This window comes from Vulpes lagopus, chromosome 11, assembly GCF_018345385.1.
Source record: "Vulpes lagopus strain Blue_001 chromosome 11, ASM1834538v1, whole genome shotgun sequence".
Lineage (NCBI taxonomy): Eukaryota > Metazoa > Chordata > Mammalia > Carnivora > Canidae > Vulpes > Vulpes lagopus.
In genome coordinates this window covers 99,184,172-99,210,281 of record NC_054834.1, presented here as the reverse complement: position 1 = coordinate 99,210,281, position 26,110 = coordinate 99,184,172, and the positions used below count along the sequence as shown (strand labels likewise).

Genomic DNA, 26,110 nt, shown 5'->3' with positions numbered 1-26,110 from the left:
TTAATGTCTCATATCTGTTTTGATAACAGACAAAACCTTCAACTGTAGAAGTTCTGGAAAATATAGATAAGGTATGTCTTTGGGCTCTGGGGTGTTTTAATTCATTTTAAGTATTGCATAAATTTATTTTAATTTTAGTATATGTATATTATTTTGGAGACTGGATCTGGTTTGGGAATTTAGAGATCAAATAGAGTAAGCCTGAGAAGTTTATTGTTGTATTATCTCAGAAAAATATCTGAAGTCTCTCAGTCACTTAAGTCTGTGTCAGTAGAACCTGTTAGAATGAAATTTGATGTATAGCATGGTGTAAAGCAATGTTACAGATAGGATAAAGTAGATTATAAGATAGTCTGCAACAGTTTTTATCAGTCTGAAAACTTCACAAACTTCATTATCAAAAATGATTATTTCTTAGGAATATTGAGTGGTGAATAGATTGAAAAAATCTAGTATGGTTACTGTTGCAATTTTTAAAAATTCTTTTTATAGTCAGATTTAAAAAACTAATTAACTTATTTTTAGCCAGACTTTTTTTAGACCTTATACAGAGAGAATTATTTAGATTATTAAATACTATATATTGATGTCCATTTCATGCTTGATCTTTGCTAATTTGATAGTCGAAAAGGATATCTTAAGTTTGCATTTATTTATTTTTAAAGACTTTATTTTTATTTATTTGAGATAGAGAGAGAAAGAAGGAGAGACATCAAAAGCAGGGGGGAAAGGGCAGGGGGAGAAGTAGACTCCTCACTGAGCAGGGAGCTTGATGTGGGGCTCCATCCCAGGATCCTTGGGATCATGACCTGAGCTGAAGGCAGATGCTTAATGGACTGAGCCACTCAGGTGCCCTTTAATTTTGCATTTAAAAGACTGACTTGTCAGCATAGGCATTTTCATATGTTCTAACTTCATTTCTAATTTTTTTTCAAATTATGTTCTTTTTAAAATATTAAAGTATTACATTTAATTGACTTTTAAGAGTTTTTCCTATATAATCTATCATGTTAAAATTTTTTGTTGACACTTTGATTTCTTTATGAAATTTGAGATTCAATTAAATAATATAGAATAATTTTCTCTTAACAGGAAATTCAAGCATTGGAAGAATTTAGGGAAAAAAATCAGAGATTACAAAAATTATGGGTTGGAAGATTAATTCTCTACTCTTCAATTCTTTATCTGTTTACATGTTTAATTGTATACTTGTGGTATCTTCCTGATGAATTTACAGCAAGACTGGCCATGACACTTCCATTTTTTGCTTTCCCATTGATGTAAGTAAATTGTTCATTTAGTTGACCTTTTCTCTTTTTGGCCGGTTAAAATATATTTAGTCTCTCTATATTGTGAAATAGTAATGTCTCAGATTGAGTAAATTTGCTTTTGTTTTCATTTTGCAAAGTTACTTCTTTAAAAAAGTAAACTAACTGTATTGAACCTTAATTTATAATTCAGCAGAGCTGAGGAATATCACTCAGTGACAGTAATAATGGCTCTATGTGGGAATCTTTTGTGATCCTCTAATAGATGATCACATTCCTGTAGGGATATAGGGCAAGGAGTGGGCATTTCAGATTGTGGGTAGTTGTAACTGAGGGAGGATTTATAAAACAAACAAACAAAAAACCCAGCTGCCCCAATGATTCTGAATATGTTCCACTCATCCCATCTCTTTTCCCCTTCATTTTAATCACTGCTATAAAGCAATTGACCCTTATTATAGAAATATTTTATAATATAGCACTTTACTGAAGGTGTGTCATGATTGACAATTTTGAGAGACAATTTAATAAAAAAATTGGTTCATTCACTCTGCAAACTTTTGTGGGTACATTCTGTAGATGTTGGATTTTGTAGATGTTGGAATATAATGGTGTATGGTATACAAAAATATAAAGTCTCTGTAGATTTTAGACTGTATATATTAAAATAAGTAATAGGTATGATGAATATTATCAAAGAGAAGTGTCAGATGCTATGGGAACATTTAACAGAGGCTCTGACACTATCTGTGGTGGAGGTGGGAGTCAGGGAAGAGTTTGTATTCATTTTCTGTTATTGTCACAAATTTAGCAGCTTAGAGCAACACTCATGTTGTATCACAGTGTAGGTCAGAAGTCCAGGTGAATTGACTGGGCTCTCAGCTTAAAGTCTTACAGGCCTCAGTCAAGGTAGCCATTCAGCTGGACTGGGATCTTATCTGGAGTTTCTAGGGGGAGAATCTTCCAGGTTTAGTCAGGTTATTTGCTGATTGTGCTACATCTTTCTGACTTCTGATTCTGCCCTCAGCCCAGAGAAAGCTCTGCCTTTCAGGGTTTAACTGATTATATTAGACCCACTAAGATAATCCAGGATAATCTCCCTTGCATAAAATCAGCTGAGTAATACTTAATTATATTTGCAGAGTCCCTTCATAGCAGTACATAGATTACTGTTTGATTGTATTACCAGAGGATGGAAATCTTGGGGAAGAAGAGAGACAGCTTTAGAATTCTGCCTACCACAGCCTCCCTGAGGAAGTGACTTTGAATTTGAGACCCAAGGATGATTATGTGTTTTAAGAGTGGTGTGACATGGTGGATAATCTTTTAGGCAGAAGGAACAGCATATATGAAGGCCCTGGGGGGAATAGAGCATGGTAGGTTTAAAAAATTGAAAGAAGGCCGAAGACTGATTTATAGGGAAAGTCTAGATAGTTAGGCATGGGGTATTCTTGTGCGCCTTATAATCCATGATAGGGATTTTAGGATTTAATCTAAGAGTAATGGGAAGCCATTGAAGATTTTTAAGAAGAAATATAATGTGATCATATTGTTATTTTGAGAATATTGAGGCTAGACCATGGAGAACAAATTAGAGGGGAGTAAGAGTGGATCTGAAGCAGCAAGTTAGAAGGTTGTTACAGTTGTCTAGGGGAAAAATGATTGACGGTGATTTGGAATTTGGGTGGAGGTAGCAGAGTAGAAGAGAAGCAGATGGGCTGAATGAGGTGGATATATTGAGATTTAGGAGACAGAACTGAGGTAATATGGAGATGCTCTTGGTGATTGGGTGGGTGTGAGGTGAGGGGGAATAGTTGTAACAAGGATAAAATTTAAGAGTATGGCTTGGGAAATTTGGTTGATGGTAGTCTCATTCATCTAAATAGGGAACACCATCTGAATAGGGAATCCCATGAGGAAGAGCAGGTTTGCTCACTAAGACTAAAATACCTGTGTTCTATCTAGAGAGAGCTGCCAAGTGGTATGGTTAAGTATGAGTATGAAGCTCAGGAAAGAAATTTGAATGGGAGATTTAAATTTAGGATTTGGCAGTTTATAAATGTTGATCAGAACCAGCATCTGTTCATTCAGTAAATTTTGGGCATCTGCAATGTGTTAGGTATTGGGCTAGACCCTAGTGATTGAATGAGAAAGTAGTGACAAGATCTCTGCCTTCATGGAGCTTACATTCTATTGGGACTGGACAGATAAAAGATGAGAGACCAATAAGCAAACAAGTGTAATGAAGAAAATAAACAGGGTGATGTGATAGAGAGGAACTGTCCTCTTTTGAGAAGGCAGTATTTGAGTTGAGAACTAATGTATGAGAAAGAACCAGCTTGGAGAGAGTTGGAATTTATGGAAGATTATTTTTATATATACCGTGTATAATAGCATATGTGTCTATAGAGAGATGTAGGAAAGGATTAACCTCAAAATATTAATGGAAATTCTCTTTGGGTGGTGGAATTTTTGTAGTTGTTTCTTTCCATGTTTTTTTTTTTTTTTTTGTATCGTTTGAATTTTTTACCTGTGTGTTCTTCAAATCCTGAAAACAAAAACAAAAATCCAAGCATTGAGAGGGAAGATCTTGACAGGAAGAGAGAACAGAAAATAAAAGGACTGTGAGGTAGGAGAGATCATGACTTATTTAAGGTCAAAAAGATCATTATATATGGAATGTGTGATGTAGAGAGTGATAGGTGTGCTTGCACAATCAGATGGTATCTGGATCATGGGAAGAGTCATGGCTAAGGAGTTTGTGTTTCATTTTGGGTGAATTGGGAAGCTTGTAAAGGTTTTAGTGGAAGAATGTCATGATGAGATTTATTTTATTTTTTTAAAGATTTATTTATTTATTAGTGAGGGACACACAGAGTGAGAGAGAGAGAGAGAGAGAGAGAGAGAGGCACAGGCAGAGGGAGAAGCAGGCTCCATGCAGGGACCCCGATGCAGGACTCGATCCCGGGTCTCCAGGATCAAGCCCTGGGCTGCCAGGCGGCGCTAAACCGCTGAGCCACCCGGGCTGCCCTCACAATGAGATTTAAGTTAAGAGGATCATGTGTCTCTGCCTCTCTCTCTCTCTCTCTCTGTGACTATCATAAATAAAAAACTTAAAAAAAGAACTTAAAAAAAAAAAAAAAAAAAGAAAGAGGATCGTGTGTTGCCGGTGGAGATTGAGTAGAGGAGGACAAGAGTAGAAAACAGGGAGGTCAGCTAGGATGCTGTTATAGGAGTTTAAAGGTAAAGATGGATTGGGCATCCCAGTGGCAGTGGAGATGTATAGATGACTTGGTAGTATTTCAGAAGTACAACTGAGGCAACTTGATGGGAGAAATTGGGAAGGTAAGGGACAAGAATGAATTGGGTGCTATTTAGGTTTTTTGGTTTGACATTTGGCAGGTGTAGGATCTCTTTTTTGGGGGACTGCTAAAGTAAAATAATTGTGTTTGTTTAGTCTTTAGTGCAGGACATATTTTCCAATTGGAACTCCTGGAGATCATAAAATTTTAGCTTTGTATGTAGGTAAAAGCAAAAAATCGAGTCCATGCGTATTACCAAATAAAATCTCTGTCATTTTCTTTCTCTTTTTGGAATGTTTTGGAATGTTCTTATCCGAGGTATAGTAGATTTTATAATGCTGAGCTCCTTTCCCTTGTTCATTTCTGGTTTTTTATTAAAAGAGAGAAAGGAAATTTAGAAAGGGAATAAGTGTGATGTTTATTTGATTGAACATCTTTAAAAAACTTAAAGCTCACTTGACATCCATTTCTATATCAAAATTGATCTTTTGATTATGAAAGATTTCTATCTAGTTACAAAAGAATGTCTGACAGGAAACTACTGTGCTAATTCTAATGGCTGTTCAAAACTTGTGATCTATTGGATCTGCTGTTATGCTGCAGAAGACTTTGTTTTGGGGGGCAAATAAATCATATACTGATTGTTCTTAAAAGTAGAAAAAACTTTAACTTCTTTAAAAATTTTGTTATTTTTTTCAGTTTGATCTTTCTCTTATTTTGAGTATGAGACTGTAGTATCCTCACTGTCCTGCCTCTTCTGCATCACCTGCATCCAGTATTTCTTGGTTTGTTAAGCTTCAGAGCCATTTCTCACTTTGTCTCACTCACATTTGTGACCTGGTTCTTGACTGCCACTGCTTCTATTTCACTGAGCTCTCCACTTTTGGAAGCATAGGCCAGTTATCAAACAAAGAATAGAATTGTCCTTCTGATGGATGACAATCAAAAAAACATGAAATAAAATACAACAACGTGAAAGTGGATGTTGTGGTATGTAGAAGGAAGACTTACCGCAGGACGTTTTCTTTTGCGTGAACTATTGTCTTAGTTTAGTCCTGGACTTTTTTTCTTTGGAAACAAAAATATTAAGGACTGGACCAGGGTTTACTTAAAGAAATGGAACCAGGGTTTACTTAAAGAAATGGAAGCAGAAAGAACAATAAAATGTATTGTTTTACTTATCACTGTCTACACTGATTATAAAGCTTAGAAATCTACCTGATAACTGCAAAAAGTGACTGTTATCTCTGCATTCCAAGTTTCCCAAATGCTTTTACTGGACAGAGAGGTCATGGAATCAGGAATGAGCATATATTACATAGTCATAACTATCTTAAAATGATCTTTAATGATAGAATATCAACCTGTATAAGATGCTTTGATATTTTATTATATCTTCTTTTCATGATGTAATAAGGAGAAAGTTGGTATTTTTCTGCCTTTCAAATTCAATAATAAATTTATATCGCTGATTTTTCAACTATTACTGAAACAAATTATCTAAATGCTGAACTTATTTCATAGGAGTCATTAAGCCTATGTTCCATGGTGAAGGAAGGTTTGGATTATAGTTTAAAATTTGTATTTCTTGATTGTGCTGGCAAGTATGCATTACCTTGGGAATAGGTTCATTTTCTGAGAGTGAACAACCATTAAGCTTTGTCTCTACCCTTAACTAACTCTGCAAGCAATCTTAGACTTCTATTCCTGGGTACTTTATTCTTACAGATGATAACTTTCTAGAAATTTCATTCTCTAGAAGATCATTTCAAAGGCTTATTAGTGTAAGACATTGACCTTCCCAGAGTACTTAATTAACCATAATTTCCTTCTGGGTTTCTTTTCTTTTCTTTCTTTTTTTTTTTTTTTTTTAATTCCTGTTAAAATGGGGTTAGGGAGGGGGAAAAGTTAAGCAAATTTTTTAATGTTTTTGTTTGTTTTCCTACTTAAATTGAAAACCATTTGAGGATAGGGCTTTGATCTTACACAGTTTTTTTTTTTTTTTTGATCTTACACAGTTTTAAAAGCCTTCTTCCCACTCCCCCACCTCCCAACTAACTGGTAAAAGATATTTCTCAGTCCATCTAGGAGAGTTGAAAAGCATACTTTGTAACCTTTTGAGGAAAGTTAAACATTTCTTTCATGGCACTCTGAATAAGAATACAAAGTATCTCTCATCAACTATAGTTGGCTCTTAAAGGAGAAGATGTCTGTGAATATCTCTTGGTATTTACTCAAGGAGAATATTTACTAAGAGGTTTTGGTAGGTAAGAAATCATTTTGCAGGCATCCTTTTTGCAATGTTTATAGATATTTGAATAATCATAGTTATTCAATTTATAGAATTCTGTACTTAAAGAATGATGTACTGAGACATAATTAAGAGATAGATCCTATTCTTGGTTGGGAAAATTTGGTATTGTTATGAGCTCATTTCTCCCCAAATTAACATAAAAATGCGTGGTCACAATAAGAATACCAACAGTACTTTAAAAATTTTGGCACAGTTATCCTATACTTAAAAAAAAAAAGGGGGGGGGATTTATTTATTTGAGAGAAAAGGGGGGAAGGGGCAGAGGGAGAAGGGAGAGAGAAAGAGAATCTCAAGCAGACTCCCTGCTGAGCATGGAGTCCAACTTGGGGCTTGATTTCAGGACCCTGAGATCCTGACTTGAGTTGAAATCAAGAGTCGGACACTCAACTGACTGAGCCACCCAGGTGCACCTCCATATGTTTTAATGGAAAAATAAACACATAAGAATAGTCCTGAAAATTCTAAAAAAGGAGAGGGGTGAGAAGCAGAGGTTTGTCAGGCATCTGACATCTGGCTTTAGTGAGAATTACCTTCACATTCAGACAAACTAATAACAGTGATTTATTATAAGTAAATGCATTGTAAAACTTCATTAATTAAAAGTTTGCTATAGTGTACAAATAGTCTATAAATTAAAAGTTTGGCACAGTGTGTAACTAGTATATGAATTTAAGTTTGGCACAAACCAAGAAGGACACAAGAATCCAGAAATAAATCTGAAAAGGAATTTTTATATATGATATGGTATGATATGTATGGTTTTTATTTATGATGACATTTCAAATCATTGGGGGAAAGTGGTGTTGAGTTATATATATAAAAAAATTAAAGTCCATTCAATTAAAAAGAAAAGTTTGATTCCTGCTTTATTCCTTATACCAAAATAAATCACTGTTATTAGTTTGTCCGAATGTGAAGGTAATTCTTACTAAAGCCTTTGATAGTTAAATAAACTGACAAAGTAATCAACGTAGTTATCTGGTATATCTTTTCATTTTTAGCTTTATATGTTGCTAAATCTCATCGAAAAACAATAAATTGGGTAGGGTTATGAGGTTGTTGGAAAGACAGCACTTAAGTTTGGCAGAAAGTGTTCCATATATGAAGGTTGGTGAAAAACCTTCAGGTTTGGTTGGAGGTTTATGGAGTGTTAATCCTTTAGTTAAAAGTGATGAAGGTTTGATTATATTGATTGAGTTTTAGATATTCTGCTATATTTTAACTTTTAGCATTTTTAAATTTAGTACAGTAAAACACCAAATATTAGGGTTTTAAAATATTTACCATAATTAAAATGTGATTCTGTTATATTGAGGTTCCAAGTATTTCCTCTTTGTATACCTTTAGAATTTTATAGTGCAAGTCACTAAATTATGTTTAACAGAAATTCATACTGTACTACTGTTTCAAATAGTATCAGTTTCAGAAAAGAACAGCTGGGATGATTTGATGAATTAGGTTAAGAGAGGGTTTTTAGTATGTTTTAGAACTGATTGTATATTTGAATTTATTGATTTTTTCCATACAATTTTGTATTCAACTGCAAGAATTATCTTGTTTTTAATAAATTTTTTAATTGATTTTTTTGAGTTTACAAGTATTGGGGCACCTGGGTGGTTCAGTGGTTAAGCGTCTGCCTTTGGCTGAGGTCATGATCTCAGGGTCTTGGGATCAAGCCCAGGCTCCCTGCTCAAAAGAGTTTCTCCCACTCCCACTGTTCTTCCCTCTCTCTCTCTTGCTCATTTCGCTCTCTCAAATAAAAGTCTTTTAAAAAAAAATTTAAAGTATTTTTAAAGTATTCAGACATCATTTGTGAACAGCAATAATTTTACCACCTCCTTACATATTTTTTGTCTGATTTTTTTTTTCTTTTGGCTAATTGTGTAGGCTGATACTTTCAGGACAATGTTATTAGAGGAAATAGTGGACATTCTGGACTTGTTCCTTGGGAATACTTCTAATATTTCCCTATTGAACATTTTTTTTTTGACTTTTGGATCAGAACATTTTATCATGTTAAGGAATTTTCCATCCATGTTTAGTTTTCTTTTAAGCCAAGAAAGATTGTTGAATTTTGTTAAATACTGTTTCATTATCTATGGAAATAGCCATTTGAGTTTTTCATCTTATATCCCCTAATATGATGGATTACATTAAGTTTTGAATTCAAAGATTGAAATCCTGAATTCCAGGAAAATTTGTAATTTCATAGTTGTAATCATTTTATAAAAACATCTAAAAGCTTGTCTTTATTTTCTAATGCTCTAGAATACATTAAATAGAACTGTCATCTGTCCTTAATAAGTTTGGTAGTATTCTGTTGGATATCTTCTGAACTTGGTGCTATTTATGGAGGGTAGCTCTTAACTTTTTTTTTTTTTTTTTTAATTTTTATTTATTTATGATAGTCACAGAGAGATAGAGAGAGAGGCAGAGGCACAGGCAGAGGGAGAAGCAGGCTCCATGCACCGGGAGCCCGACGTGGGATTCGATCCCGGGTCTCCAGGATCGCGCCCTGGGCCAAAGGCAGGCGCCAAACCGCTGCGCCACCCAGGGATCCCCTTAACTTTTTAAATTCAATAGTAGTTCATCTTTTTGGTTTTCTGTCTGTTCCAAGGGTAGTTTTGTTAAAAATTTTATATATATAAAATATATAATTATATAATATATAATTATCTTTAAGACATATTTATATTTATGTAAATTATATATAAAACTATAAATTTTATATATAATTTTATAAAATTTTATATATATAATTATATATAATATATAATTATAATATATAATTATATATATAATATAATATATATAATATATATAATTATAATTATATATAATTATATATAAATATATATATATATAGAGAGAGAGCATGAGCAGGAGGGGGAGAGGGAGAATCTCAAACAGACTCCACACTGTGCCTGAAGCCTGATGTGGGGCTCATCCCACAACCCTGAGTTCATGAGCTTGAGATCATGACTGGAGCAGAAACCAAGAGTTAGGCTGTCAATGGATTGCACCACTGAGAGGCCCACTCATTCTACAGTTTTAAAAATGAAGTAAGTGAAGAAAAGAAAAAGATGGAGATTCAGGCTAAGAGAGTTCAAGCTCCTTTAGATAATTTACAGAGGAAGTATGAGTTTTACAGAGATTGAAAGGAAGTTCACATGTTGCCAATGAAGTGAAAAGTTTAAAATAAGAAAAAAGTACCAGTCTCAGAAACTCACAAGCTGCTATTTATATTTAATGCACAAGTTTATGAACTTTTAATTGTTTTCATCAACTGGATTTCAGATTACCTTAGTAAAATAAAAAGTAAAGAATCTGGAATGGACAATGGAAAGCTGCTACTCAAATTTGCGTGCCAGAGAAATGATATTCAGAAGTGTATAAAGCTTTTGCCTGTGATAACAGAGCAGCTACAGTGCATGCTATTTGTGAATACCAAACTTCGTGAGCGTTTTGTAAAATTTATATATTGGTCTCTAAGCTAGATGCAGGAACATAGCATTCGAGCATGACATAACATTGAGGAGACTGGTAAACACATATTCAGAGGAGTAGTGACTAAGGGAATTCAGGATTCTTTACAACATTCAGTGGAAAACAGTTGCTTTCTTTAAGAGCTTCAATTTACCACTGAGGTTTTAATAAACTATAATTGTTCTCAAAACGGTTACTCAGGCTGACTACGTGCTCAGGCATTTGATTGTCTCTGGACTTGAAGACAGATGAAGGAAAAGTCTTGTTTTTGGACTGTCAAGCTGTCCCAGTAATACTAAATCATCTAAGAATATCCAGTAAAGGATCCTCTCTACTGTCATTGATAGTTTGCTTCAGATGACAGTGGAATCTAAATCCTTGCAAGCCTTTCCTGGAAGCCTGTAGCAACACTTTATTTTTTTGTACTTGCTCTGTGCTGCTTCAAACCCCTAAGCTTGATTTTAAGATACTAAAAAAGCTCAGTATTATTCTGCAAGAAGCTTTCCAAAATCAAGAGTAATAAGAAGCTCTTTGAACTTTTTACTATTCATCTGATACTTCAAAAATTATAAAGGACAATACATCTAGAACTTGCTTTTCTCTGTATTAACCTAAATTCAACTCTGTTCAATTTGGGTTTGACAAAATGCAACTCCTTGGCCTCCAATGCAAGCGATTAAGCTAGCTTGTTATTTTAGATATATTATGTATGTGTTGCTTATTTGTAAGAGTGTAAAAATTAGCAAACTAAAAGTCCACCAAGTAATCAGTAGCATCATTTATCATGAAAAGTAGAATTTTTTAAAACTTTTTGAAATGAAGTCTATAAGAAGCTTTGGAATTTTTGGACTGTTTCAGTTCAACTAAGTACATTAGAACTTACTAATGTACAAAATGGAATTTCCAGAATTAATGACACTGGGTTACTTTTTATATGAGTGTTTTAGGAAGATTTTAAAAATAATGTGATTATTTGGAATAAAGTTGGTGTTTGGGGAAAAAATGTATTTCTGTAGAGTGTTTAATAGTTGTAGTCATCACTACATCAGTTTTACTGATTTAAAAAGGATTTTTTTCATGGGGCACCTGGGTGGCTCAGTAGTTAGGCTTCTGACTCTTGATCTCATCTCAGGTCTTGATCTCAGGGCCATGAGTACAGGCCTTACATTGGGCTCCATGCTGGGTGTGGAGACTACTTAAAAAAAACAAAACTTTTTTTGTATCTATGATTATTTTTTTGTATATTCCTTATTCTTATTTTATATATTGTACATCTCTTTTGTGATTTTATTAGTTGTTTATATATCTTTTCTCTCAAAGAACCAGTTTTTAAATAACTACTACTTTTTTTTTTCATCTTAGGCTTATTTTTATTTTATTCCTGTAACTTAAATTGGATACTTAATATATTTTTCATTCTTTTTTATTAACACAATACACTGTATGTGTATTTGAGGTCATGGTATTTTCTGACCACTGCTTAATTTTATTCCACAGGTCTTGATATGTAGTGACTTACTTTGGTTATTTTCTAGATATCATGTTTTTTTTTTTTTTTTTTTAAATTTAGTGTTTGTAATTTAAGTATTATTTCCAGGTGACAAATGTGTGTTTGCATGTTTGGTTTCTGGTTTAGTTACTGTTTCTAGTTTTGTTGTATTGCTTTTATAGCATATTGCTTAAAAGTATTTCTATTACTTTGAATTTATTGAGGTTTTTTTTTTTTTTTTTTTGGTGCTGTGCTATTTGGTTAGTTGTTGCCTTTCACAAACACTTGAAGTTGTTTTTTTTTTTTTTTTGGTACATAGAATTTAATAACAATGAAAACTACTTTATTATGTTATATAGTTCTTCTGTATCCTAGTAATATATTTCAACTTCTCTGCTTTATGAATATTTCTTTAAAAGAAACCCCTTTATTTTGAGATATAGATTCATGTGAAGTTGCAGAAAAAACACAAAAAATGTTCAAGCAGATCTCATGCATTCTTTACCTAGCTTTCCCCAGTGGTAACATCTTGCATAAGTACAGTAAAATATCACAATTAGGAAACTGACATGCATTGGGCTCCATGCTGGGTGTGGAGACTCAATTCACAGAGTCTGTCAGATTTTACCAGTTTTACCTGCACTTTTATGTGTGTGCTTTATATTTCCATGTAATTTTATCATATGTGTAGCTTCATGTCACTATCCCACAATTCAGATTCAGGACTGTTGTAAAACCACAAGACTTGGAGTTCCTTGGCTGGCTTAGTTGGTGGAGCATGTGGCTCTTGATCTCAGGGTCATGAGTTCAAGCCCCATATTAGGTGTAGAGATTACTTAAGTTAAATAAATAAAATAAACCACCAGGCTCCTTTTTGCCATCCCTTTGTAGTCATACCAACTCTCCTCCACCTACTCCATTCTTAACCCTTCCACCCACTAATCTGTTTTATATCTCTATAATTTTATTATTTCAAGAATTATAAAATGAGATCACATAGCATATAACCTTTTGAAACTGGCTTTTTTCATTCACCATAATCTTGAGATCCATTCAAGATGTTAAGTGTATTAATAGTTTCTTTGTATTGTTGGGTAGTATTCCATGGTAATGACATACTTCAGTTTGTTTAACCGTACACTTGTTGAAGGACATTTGGATAGTTTTCAGTCTTTGGCTATTACAAATAAGACTTCAATAAGTCAATCGGAGAAGGACAAACATTATATGGTCTCATTAATTTGGGGAATATAAAAAATAGTGAAAGGGAATAAAAGTGGAAAGGAGAAAAAATGAGTGGGAAATATCAGAAAGGGAAACAGAACATGAGAGACTCCTAACTCTGGGAAACGAACAAGGGGTGGTAGAAAGGGAGGTGGGCGGGGGGAGGGGGTGACTGGGTGACGGCACTGTGGGGGGCACTTAATGGGATGAGCACTGGGTGTTATTCTATATGTTGGCAAATTGAACACCAATAAAAAATAAATTAAAAACAAAACAAAAAACAAGTAAGACTTCAATGAACATTTATATATAGGCATTTGTCTGAACATAATTTTTATTTCTTTGGGGGTATACCCCTAAGAATGTAATTTCTAAGGCATATGGTAAGTACATGTTTAGTTTTTAAAGAAACTACTAAACATTTTTTCAGGGTAGATATACCATTTTACATTTCTACTGGTTGCATATAAATGTGCCCTTGCCAGCATTTGGTATTTTGCTATTTCCTGTTTTGATTATTCTGATAGATGTGTAGTGATATTTCATTGTGGTTTTAATTTACATTTCCCTAAGGGCTAATGATGTTGAACTTTTTTTCATGTGTTTATTTGCCATTTATATCTCCTCGTCTGTGAAATATCTGTTCATGTCTCCTAATTTTCTAATTGGATTTTTTACTCTTTTTGCTGTTGAGTTCTGAGAGTTCTTTTTATATTGTAGATACAAGTTATTTACTGGGCATATGGTTTGCAAATATTTTTTCCCAGTCTGTAGTTTGTCTTTTATTCTCTTAATAGGGCTGTTGCAGAACAAAATTTATTTTTCCTTTTATGGATTGTGCTTTTGTTGTCAAGGTTCTCTAACTATAGGTTCTAAAGATTTTCTTCTTTCGCTTTTTTTCTATGCTTTTTTTTTCTTCTAACATTTTTTAAATTCATGAGCCATTTTGAGTTAATTTGTATATAAGGTGTGAGGTTCATGTTGAGATTCATTTATTTTTTTCTTTCCTTCATTTTGTCCATGGATGCTCAGTAGCTCTAACACCATTTGTTGGAAAGGAACTGCATCATTTTTAACACTATGAAATGACTTTCTTTTTCTAGTTTAAAACTTTCTTGGTGGTGGTGGGGGGTGTCTTGATTTCAACCTTGTGGGCTATTAAGATAACCTTGTTTTGTGAGTATTTACCTAGTATACTTTTGCCCATGATTTTATTTTCTTCAACTTTGAAAAACTCTTATTTTAGATGTTAGTTTATATTATAGAATTGGGTTTTGTTTTTATGATCCAGTCTGAAAGTTTTTTGCTCTGGTTAGTTTAGCTCACTTACATTTATTGAGAGGAAAGACATTGGTCTAGTTTTTGGAACATAATTTTGTATTTTGCTTTTTTTGTTTTAACTTAAAAATATAGATTTCTCTAGCTATGTGGTATTTTACTTTACCTTTGCCTGGTTTTTTGTAGGAGGTTTGCGTGAGTATCAGGGCATATATTCCCACATTCCAGGCTATCTAGAATTTTCCTTATGATCCAGGATTGAATGTGCTAATTTGTTAGCTTTTATCTTTCCCCAGCCAATAGGGTTAGGCAACTGTGTGTTTTTTCCTAATACAAAACCTCTTTTCTCTCCTGCTGCCATAAAAACAATGTTCTTTGTAAACAGGGTATTTCCGAATAGTTTCTCTTTAAGCTCTGCCTTTTCTGTTTCATTTTTGGAACCAAACTGAGGAGTTTCTGCCTATAGCATGTGTGTCTTATTCTTGTTATAAACAGGGGCTTTAGGCTTTACACTTTGAGAAGTTTGTCTTGCTACCCCTTTGTGAGATAAATAGATTTCCTTCTGTGTTTGCACTTTTGATCTTCATGATCTCCGTTACTTTTGGGAGTCTGCCCACACATTTTGAGAGTTGGGTTTTAGCTATATCTTATTTTATACCAGGACAGGAATTTTTATTTTTCTTCTCCTTGTTGTTTGGAATGTTTCTAAGAAGAGAAGAGGAAATGGAAATTAGGCAGCTATTGTCAAAATAGGAGTCAGTAATAGTATCTTTAATATCTTCACAAAACATGTTGCTCTATTTTCATAAATTATATTTATTAGGAGAGCAAAAACCTTCATTGGAATAACTAGAACTAGATTTATTTTCTCCCTAAATTTTGTTTTAAAAATACAAAAGAATTTCAGTTAATTTGGTCCTAAAGATTAACTAACTATATATGTTCTGTCTCTTCAAGTCTTGAAGGAAATGTGTATTTTTTATGATAGCTCATTTTCTCCAGCAGTAGTTCTGATAAAAAACAAAAGAAGAACTTCTTGTCCACAAAGGGGGATTTCTGTGCTTTATTTTGGAGTAAGGGAGTATATTTCAATATTCTGCTTTTGTTTTCCTTCCCTTTGGAGGCGTGTTCTAGCAAGTTGCTGTGACTGAGGTCAAAGAACTTGCTGCCTGTGTTCTTTTCTTGGATTTTGATGAATTCTTGTCTCACATTTATGTCTTTCATTCATTTTGAGTTTATCTTTGTGTATGGTGTAAGAAAGTGGTCCAGTTTCATTCTTCCACATGTGTTTGTCCAATTTTTCCAACACCATTTGTTGAAGAGACTGTCTTTTTTTCCATTGGATATTCTTTCCTGCTTTGTCAAAGATTAGTTGACCATAGAGTTGACATTTCTGGATTGTCTATTCTGTTCCATTGATCCATGTGTCTGTTTTTGTGCCAGTACCATATTGTCTTGTTGATTACAGTTTTATAATACAGTTTGAAGTCCCACTTTGGTTTTTTTCAACATTCCTTTGGGATCTTTCCTGGTTCCATACAAATTTAAGGATAGTTTGTTCCAACTCTGTGAGAAATGCTGCTGCTATTTTGATAGGGATTGCATTGAATGTGTAGATTGCTTTGGGTAGTATAGACATTTCAATAATATTTGTTCTTCCAATCCATGAGCATGGAATGTTTTCCCATTTCTTTGTGTTTTCCTCAGTTTCTTTCATAAGTGTTCTCTAGTTTTCAGAGTATAGATCCTCTACCTCTCTGGTTAGGTTTGTTCCTAAGTATCTTTGGGTTTTGGTGCAATTATAAAGGGATCAATTCCTTAATTTCTCTTTCTTCTGCTTCATTGTTAGTGTATAGAAATGCACCTGACTTCTGTAAATTGATTTAATATTATGCAACTTTGCTGAATTCCTGTATCAGTTTTAGCAATTTTTGAGTAGAGTCTTTTGGGCTTTCTTTCTTTCTTTCTTCTTTCTTTCTTTCTTTCTTTCTTTCTTTCTTTCTTTCTTTCTTTCTTAAAATTAATTTATTTGAGATGGAGAGAAAGAGCAAGTGTGTGCGTTGAGGCAGGAGGAGGGTTAGAGGGAGAGGGAGAAGCAGACTCTGCTGAGCAGGGAGCCCAATGCAGGGCTCAATCCAAGGACCCTGAGATCATGACCTGAGCCAAATGCAGATGCGTAACCAACTGAGCCACCCAGTCTGTTGGGTTTTCCAGAGTATTATGTTGTCTGTGAAGAGTAAGTTTGACTTGATTTCTTCTTCTTCTTCTTTATTTTTTCTTAAGATTTTAGTTATTTATTTGACAGAGAGAGAGAGAGTACAGGCAGGAGGAGCAGCAGAGGGAGAGGGAGAAGTAGGACCCTGGGATCATGACCTGATTCGAAGGCAGCTGCTTAACTAACTGAACTACCCAATCTCCCCATAAAGTTGACTTCTTCTTTGCTGATTTGGATGCCTTTTATTGATTTTTGTTGTATGATTGCTGAGGCTAGGACTTCAAGTGCTATGTTAAACAACAGTGGTAAGAGTGGACATCCCTGCCATTTTCCTAACCTTAGAAGAAAAGCTCTCAGTTTTTCCCTGTTGAGGATGATACTTGCTGTGGGTCTTTCATATATGGCTTTTATGATACTGAGGTATGTGCCCTCCATTGCTACACATGGAGAGGTTTTTTTTGTTTTTTGTTTTTGTTTTATCAAGAAAAGATGCTGTATTTTGTCAAATGCTTTTTCTGCATCTGTTAGAGGAACATCTAGTTCTTGTCCTTTCTTTTATTAATGTGTATCACATTGATTGATTTGAGGATGTTGAACCACCCCTGTAGCCCAGGAATAAATCCCACTTGGTTGTGGTGAATAATTTTTTTAATGTACTGTTGGATCCTGTTAGCTAGTATCTTTGTGATAATTTTTGTATTCATGTTCATCAGGGATATTGATCTGTAATTCTCTTTTTTAGTGGGGTCTGTGTCTGGTTTTGAGATTAAGGTAATACTGGCTTCATAGAATGAGTTTGGAAGTTTTCCTTCCATTTCTATTTTTTTGGAACAGTTTCAGAAGACTAGACATTAATTCTTCTTTAAATGTTTGGTAGAATTCCCCTGGGAAGACATCTGACCCTGAACTCCTATTTGTTGTTTTTTTTTTTTTTTTTTAAACTAATTCAGTTTCTGTGCTGGTTATGGATCTGTTCAAGTTTTCTATTTCTTCCTGTTTCAGTTTTGGTAGTTCATGTTTCTAGGAATTTATCCATTTCTTCCAGATTGCCTAATTTGTTGGCATATAATTGCTCATAATACTCTCTTATAATTGTGTTTCTTGAGTGTCAGTTGTAATCTCTCCTCTTTCATTCATGATTTTATTTATTTGGGTCCTTTCTCTTTTCTATTTGGTAAGTCTGGCCAGGGCTTTATTGATCTTTTTTTTAAAATTGTTTTATTTATTTATGATAGTCACACACACAGAGAGAGAGAGAGGCAGAGACATAGGCAGAGGGAGAAGCAGGCCCCATGCACCGGGAGCCCGTCGTCTCCAGGATCGCGCCCTGGGCCAAAGGCAGGCGCCAAACCGCTGAGCCACCTAGGGATCCCAGCTTTATTGATCTTATTAATTCTTATTAATTCTTTCAAAGAACCAGGTCAGTTTCAGTCAGAACCAGGCCAGTTCATTGATCTCTTCTACTGTTTTCTTGATTTCTGTATCATCGATTTTTGCTCTAATCTTTATTATTTCTCTTTTCCTGCTGGATTTAGGCTTTATTTGCTGTTCTTTTTCTAGTTCCTTTAAGTGTAAGGTTAGATTGTGAATTTGAGACTTTTCTTGCTTCTTGAGGAAAGCCTGTATTGCTATGTGCTTTCCTCTTAGGACCACTTTTGCTGTATCCCAAAGGTTTTGAACTGCTGTATTTTCATTTGCTGCCATGTATTTTTTTTTAATTCTTCTTTAATTTCCTGGTGGACTTGTTCATTCTTCAGTAGGATATTCTTTAACTTCCATATATTTGTGGTCCTTCCAATTTTTTTCTTGTGGTTCATATATTATAGCAGTGTGGTCTGAAAATATGCATGATATGATCTCAATCTTTTTGTACTAGTTGAGACCTGGTTTGTGACCCAGTATGTTATCTGTTTGGAGAATATTCCATGTGCACTTGAGATGCAGCACAAGAAAATATTTGGAAGGACCACAAAGGTGCCCTTGCAATGTATTTCTTTTATAAAATTATGAATAATGTTTCTATATGTATTCTGCTATGTTCTTTGAAGAAAACTATTGTGCTGTATTTACATTGAATTTGAGAGATGACCTTGACAAGTTTGCGATTAGGATCATTCTTTGATTTACTTTTAATATCATTTCATGTCTTACTAATGTAGTGCCCAAAGAATTCTCATAAAATCTTTGAAAGGAAGTGTTTAGCTAAGTTTACTTGTAAAGTACTTCCTTGAAGGTAAGTTTTTTTCTCTTCTAGATAGCTTATTCTATTTAGTAGAGAAGATCCTTCCAGTGTTAAATAATAGGGAAGTAATAGCAGCTTATATTTGCACAATGTGCTGGATTTGTGAAATGTGCTTTTCTCTCAATGCATGGGAATAGACAAATTTTTGGAGTTGATGCTTACTTAGTAAGAAGGGATTCTATAATTTTTTTGGGGGGCTGGTTTATAGATCCCTTTCAGAGTGATAAACACAGTGCTCTTTCCAGAGAAATGCACTTATACACAGAAAGGTAATTTCATAATTCTGGGGAACCCTCAGAAGGTCCATGTGTTTTATCTTGAGAACTCTTGAAAGCAGAGGTAGACCTCTGATAGTCTCAAATACAGAAATACTTTCTGATTTTCAAAATATAAAGGGAAGCAATGTACTGAACTCTAACTGGAAATGTATATTTGTTTTCATTTTATATGGCTTTTAATTCACTTATCCTAATGTTGGTTTTTGTTTCTGAATTTTGCTTCCTCTGTAGCATCTGGAGCATAAGAACAGTGCTTATTTTCTTCTTTTCCAAGAGAACAGAAAGAAATAGTAAGTTTAATTTCTAAGTTTTTATAAATACATTTTAAAAAAACACCTTCTTATAGTACATTGGTTTGTAACTGAATGGCAGGTTGTGAAATGGTGTATTGAAATGACAATCTTGTAAATACTAAAGGGATTCTCTTTTACATTTGTGTTATGTTCATCTTGTTTATTCAGAATTTTTTTACACAAAATAGTTCATTAATTCATCTTTTAAATTGAGAGAAATTATTTATTAATCTTTACACAAAACTTATGCTATTATAGAGTAGACATCTTTTAATTTGTTAATTAATTGCACCATTCTCTTTAACCTCACAGTTCCTAGGCTTTTGTTTTTATGAAAATATGCAAATTATGATGTTTCCTTCTGTATCCTATGTACAGATTTTATTTTATTTTTATTTATTTATTTTATTTTTTAATTTTATTTATTTATTTATTTATGATAGTCACAGAGAGAGAGAGAGAGGCAGAGACACAGGCAGAGGGAGAAGCAGGCTCCATGCACCGGGAGCCTGATGTGGGATTCGATCCCGGGTCTCCAGGATCGCGCCCTGGGCCAAAGGCAAGCGCCAAACCACTGCGCCACCCAGGGATCCCATCCTATGTACAGATTTTAAAGATTTTCAGGTATAAAAGTATGAGTTATAATTAAACAAAGATATGTGAATTTCATCATATTGAATGTGACTTCTTTTTTTTGTTTTAACTTTTTATTGTCAAAAATTTCACATACAAAATTATACACAAAAGGAAAGTGAATAGTATAAGTGCTCATATACTTATCACACAATGTAAATAACTATCAGCTCATGGTCAGCCTTGTTTAATTTTTATCCCCACCCTCTTATCTACATACTATATTTTTTTAAGTATATCCCAGTTATATCTATCCATGAAAGGCCTTTAAGAAAATACATTATACAATGCATTATCATTAACGTAACGTAATATATTATCATATCATATCATATCATACCTAATATCATAAAATATTAAATATATTTTGTTTGTTTGATTCAAATCCAAGTAAGGTTCATATATGACTTTCAAATTGCCCCCCTCACTTATGACTTCTCTTTAACCCAGTGTATGTTCATGGGTTAGCCCAGTGACCATTCCTTGCAGATACTCTTGACACCTTTGCCCCCTTTTCCCATTCTATTTGGCAAAAACTGTACCTTATTTAAATACAATTATATTCTTAATCTATGACCGCAAAACTCTCTTCTGGTTAAAAACTTTTATAAGCTTGGTCTATCCCTGCATCAGAAAAGCTAAATTTCTTTCAAAAGAGATCATAGAAAGAGAAAATCATAAAGCATACTGACTAGACTTATTTTATTTTTAAAAAAGATTATTTACTTATTTATATAAGAGAGAGAGCAAGGAGGAGGGGAGGAGCAGAGGAAGGGGGAGAAGCATGGAGGCTGGATCCCAGGACCCCGGGGTTATCACCTGAGCCAAAGGCAGATGCTTAACTGGCCGAGCCACCCAGGTGTCCCTGACCAGACTTATTTTAAATCTATGATAGTAAATATTAAATGTATACTCTGTACTACTACATGGTCCTATTTCGTATTTCCCTAGGAAATTCACTTTTTTCTCTCTGAGAGTATTTCTTGAGATTATATTTCTCTTCAGATCACTAATACCTGCCTTCCTGCAAATAAACAAAAACCAAACCAAAATAAAACCAACCAACCAGTCAACTAAATAAAAATTCAAAATTCACAAACAAAACCCACAAAAATCTACCTGGCAACTCATGGAGAGTCTCACTTTATGGAGAAAATAGATGTAAATAGATGAGAGCTACTGCCACCACCAAATATATCCAGTTAGCTCCATCTGTTACTCAGTATGTTAGCATCCTTCAGTGGTAGTCTGGAAGACTGAACTTGATGCCATCTATGGCTAAGCTCTCCATTTATGCTTCGGATTCTGGATACTCTGGCCATCTCAAGGACTTTGTTCTTGCAGTTATCTCTTCCTGCAATTACCTTCTTTTGTGTTATCTCTTTCTCTTGGGTTGTCTCTATTGGTGTATAATCTTACTTCCACATAGTTGTGGGGGGAAGGGTGGGCAGGACTCAATTTTGACTTCATATTCCCTTTAATCTACTGTGCATTTCTCTCTCCCCTTCAACGTCCTATCATCTCTACCTCCACAATTATCTTGCATCTGACCACTTCTAATATGCTTTACTACTACTACTTTGTAATTCAGGTCATTGTCCATCTCCTACCTGTAATAGGAATGACTTCCAAACCAGTCTATTTTTAAGGTATAAAATAGTTGTTGTGTCTTTCCTGCTTCAAATTTTTATTTTTATTTTTAAAGATTTTATTTATTTACTCATGAGAGACACAGAGAGAGAGAGGCAGAGACAGGGAGAGGGAGAAGCAGGCTCCATGCAGGGAGCCCAAAGTGGGACTTGATCCCAGGTTTCCTGGATCACACCCTGGGCTTAAGGCAGTGCTAAACCACTGAGCCACCTGGGCTGCCCATTGCTTCAAATTTTATAATGGTTTCCCGTGACAGCCAGAGTAAATCTGAATTCTTTACCCCTACTTTCTGGCTTATGCCTATTCTCTAACTTCATCTCTTTCTACTCTTCGTCTTTCACTTATGCTCCACCACACTGGCTATCTTTTTGTCCTACAGACAAATTTTAATTCTCTGAACCTCAGTTTCCTAATTTGCAAAGTGGAAACATGTATTATCATCAGCATCATACACATGAAATATTTGTTTTGGAAGGATTATTATGAGTACTAAGTGAAACTATGCCAAGGTATATAAAAATTGTGAAGTGTTAACACACGTGGGCTCATGGTACTGATTTTTCTTTTCTATTCCTTATTCTTTTTTTATTTTTCTTGTCTTTTTAATCTTTGTCTTGTTTTAATGGATTAGGACTCAGTATAATAGTGAGTTGAAGTGGAAATAGCAGATTCTTTGTCTAGTTTCTAATTCTCAGTGTAAAAGCTTTTATTTTTTTTACCATAAAGTAGGATATTTGCTGTGCTTTTAAAAAATATTGGTACTTACTATCATATTAAGGAAATTAAGCTTATGATGTTGTTTCCAGTGATATTTGGTAATATAGCAGATGCCAGAAGGACAGGAAGAAGTTTAAAACAAAATGTTCTCTGACCTCATGGAACTAACAAAATAGTGGAAAATACAAAAAAATCTTCTCTTAAAAGAGTGCTTGGAAACACTTCTCTAAGCAAATTAAATGTATGAATATTTTAACTTATAAATAGACACATCAGGACATAGTTATTATATAAAAGGGTTGCTTTAAAAATTATTTCAGGGATCCTTTTATTTAAAAAATTTAATTCATTTGAGTATGTATTACATGTACATTTAAAATAGAACTCATAAAAGATTATCTTACAGTCCTACATTTATTTTTTTAGCATAAAAACTCATAGCATAAAGTCAATTGTAGTATATATATATTTAAGCCTGAAGCTATTGTGTTCTTGCTTGCTTTTTTTTTTTTTTTTTAAAGATTTTATTTATTTATTCATGAGAGACAGAGAGAGAGAGAGGCAAAGACACAGGCAGAGGGAGAAGCAGGCTCCATGCAGGGAGCCTAATGTGGGACTCAATCCCAGGTCTCCAGGATCAGGGCCTGGGTTGAAGGCGGCGCTAAACCACTGGGCCACCAGGGCTGCCCCTGTGTTCTTGCTTTTTGTTCTCTTTTAGTTTTATTTCCTTTTTTTCTATACCTTGGACCTAGTATAGAATAAGAGTTGGTAAACCATAGCCTGTGGGCTAAGTCCTGCCCACCACTTTTACATGTCATGATTTAAGAATGATTTTCAAATTTTTAGATCATTGAAAAATTCAAAAGAATATTTTGGGATATTACATTTATATTAAATTCAAATTCCTGTTTTTATTGGAGCAAAATGCTGCCCATTCACTTAAATGTTGTCTGTAACTCCTTTCATCCTACAATGGCAGAGTTAAGTAGTTGTGATAGACTGTGGTGCTCTCAACACTTCAGACTGTTGCAGGATGTACTGCAAATCACAGTGACACCATTATAACTTGACATTTCATGTGCCATATATAGTGACAATTTTATATTTTCAAAATTACCACTGTATACTCATCATGAAAAAAAACAAAAGAAGAGAAGATTTAACTTTGAATGTTGCATTTTTAGGGCATAGTAGGCCGTGGGTTGTTTTGTTATCAAAACATAAAGCATTGTGTTTATTATTCAATGACATTATAGTTGTGCTCGAAGAATAAAAATATACATTGATAGTACCAAACCAAGTACTCATAATATTCCCAACTCACAGAATAGCAATGGTCATAAGAATTAGAATTTTAAAAATTGAATATCTCATCATAGCTGAATTCTTCATAAAAATAAAAAGTGAGAGGTGCCTGGGTGGCTTCATACATTAAGTGACTGTCTTCTGCTCAGGTCATGATCCCAGGACTATGAGCCCCATATCAGGCTCCTGGCTCAGCGGGGAGCCTGCTTCTCCCTTACCTCTGCTACTCCCTCTGCTTGTACTCTCTCTCTCCTTCTCTCAAATAAATAAATAAATAAATAAATAAATAAATAAATAAATAAATAAATAAACTTACAAAAAAAAAGTGAAAATGGAGCTTCAACCAAATAAGTTTCTGATTGGCCTATTAGTGAAGCAGAGAAAGTCATTTATTTACCAATGGTGAATTAATTATTGTGTTTGATTACAGCAGCTGAAAAAAATATATTCAGAGAAAGTATATTTGCTTAGTAAGTAGCCTTTTGGCAAGAATAATTGCTTGAAGAACAGAATATTGGAAGCAGGATAGTTTAAAAATATGGCAAATGATTTTGAGTGATCTTTCTTGGATCTGATACTGCTTAGTTGTAGTAGACACAGGAAAAAGACACAGGAAAAGATACTCAGCATCAGCAATCATCAGGGAAATGCAAATCAGAACTACAGTGAGATATCACCTCATATCTCTTAGAAAGGCTAAAATAAAAAAAGATAATTTGGTTAGGATGTGGAGAAAAAGGAACTTTTGTGTACTGTTAGCTGGAATGTAAATTAGTACAGCCACTGTTGAGAATAGTATGGAGATTTCTTGAAAAATTAAAAATAGAAATACCGTATGATCCAACAATTCAACTATTGGGTATTTACCCAGAAAAAAATGAAAACACCAACTTAAAAACATATATGCACCTTGTGTTTATTGCAGCACTATTTACAATAACTGCAGAAGTAATCTAAGTGTCCATCAGTAGACAAATAGATAACACACACAATGGGATATGAAGGATGAGATTGTGCTGAGACATTATGGATAGACTTAGAGGGTATTATGCTAAGTGAAATAAGTCAGACTGACAAAGACAAATAACATAATTCCATTCATAGGTGGAATCTAAGAAACATGAGTAAACAAAAAGCAGAATCAGATTTGTAAATACAGAGAATAAACTGATGATTGCCAGAGGAAAGGGGAGTCGGGGATTGGGCAAAATGGATGAAGAGGGGAGAGGGACATAGACCTCCAGTTATGGAATGAGTAGGTCATAGGACTAAAAGGCACAGAATAAAGAATACAGTCAATGAAATTGTATTAGTGATGTAATGGGACAGATGGTAGCTACACTTGTGAACATAGCATAATGTATAAACTTGTCAAATTAGTTTCAGTATACCTGAAACTAATGTAGCATTGTGTGTCAACTATAATAAAAAAAAATGCATGAAGCAGAAAAAGGCCTATTTGGATTAATTTGCAAACTTGTGAAACTGTAAGGTATTTTCATTTTGTGGTTATTCATTGTGTTATGTGGCAGCAGGTACTTTTCCAAGCGTATTTGAATTACCATAAATTAGTAGTGTCAATGGAGAATTTTATTTACTCTCAAGAACTTAACCATTGTCAGTTATGTGAACTTTAATCATAAATAGAAGCTGAATATCTTAACCTGCCGGTACAGTTTTATTGTGATGTTTTGAGCTCAGGGCATAGATTGTAGTATTTGTGTAGGAGAAGAACCACCTTCAACCACTATGATTGAATGTTGACTGACTTTGGAAAATTAGCTTTTGTTGCAGAGTTGACAATGGTTCTTAAGGAGTTCAACCTAAGATTGCAAGACAAACAATCCTTATATGCAAAACCTATAGTGCTATAAAGTCATTTAGAAAATAAATGTCATTGTATTGACACAAAATAATTTTTTAAAAAGACTTGGGGGCAGCCCGGGTAGCTCAGCGTTCAGCATCACCTTCAGTCTAGGGCGTGATCCTGGAGACCCAGAATCCAGTCCCATGTCGGGCTCCTGCATGGAGCCTGCTTTTCCCTCTGCCTGTGTCCCTGCACCCCCCCCCCCCCGGGTCTCCCATGAATAAATAAATAAAAACATCTTAAAAAAGTAAAAAAGACTTGGAAAAGCAAGAAGCAAGATCCTCATTCCCCCTGAAATTTGTAGTAAATACATGATCTGAGCTGAAACTATAGTTCCAGCAGTGTTTTTCACACTTGATCTTAGCCAAAAGAGAAAAGACCCAACAGTGTTTTTCAGACTTCAAGAAGTACAAAGGAAATTTCTGTATTTCAAAATTCGTTTAACTATACAATTGAGGAGCTTCCACTTATCTTCAATTGAAAGTGGTTAATATGCAATATAATGACAAGAAAAGGCGAATATCAATAGAAGAGTTAAGTCTATAAATG

At 34.2% G+C, this 26,110-nt stretch overlaps 1 protein-coding gene and 1 pseudogene across 2 annotated transcripts in view; both read left to right on the top strand.

The window, feature by feature from the left end:
• LNPK (lunapark, ER junction formation factor) overlaps positions 1 to 26,110 on the top strand; it is a 78,170-nt gene that overhangs the window by 7,883 nt on the left and 44,177 nt on the right. For both annotated transcript variants that reach the window (XM_041721687.1, XM_041721688.1), the window contains exons 3-5: positions 30 to 71; positions 1,093 to 1,280; positions 19,328 to 19,386. In XM_041721687.1, the coding sequence (XP_041577621.1) occupies positions 30 to 71; positions 1,093 to 1,280; positions 19,328 to 19,386 (289 nt within the window). The remainder of the gene's footprint in view (positions 1 to 29; positions 72 to 1,092; positions 1,281 to 19,327; positions 19,387 to 26,110) is intronic.
• Positions 6,777 to 11,050, top strand: LOC121501653 (annotated as a pseudogene).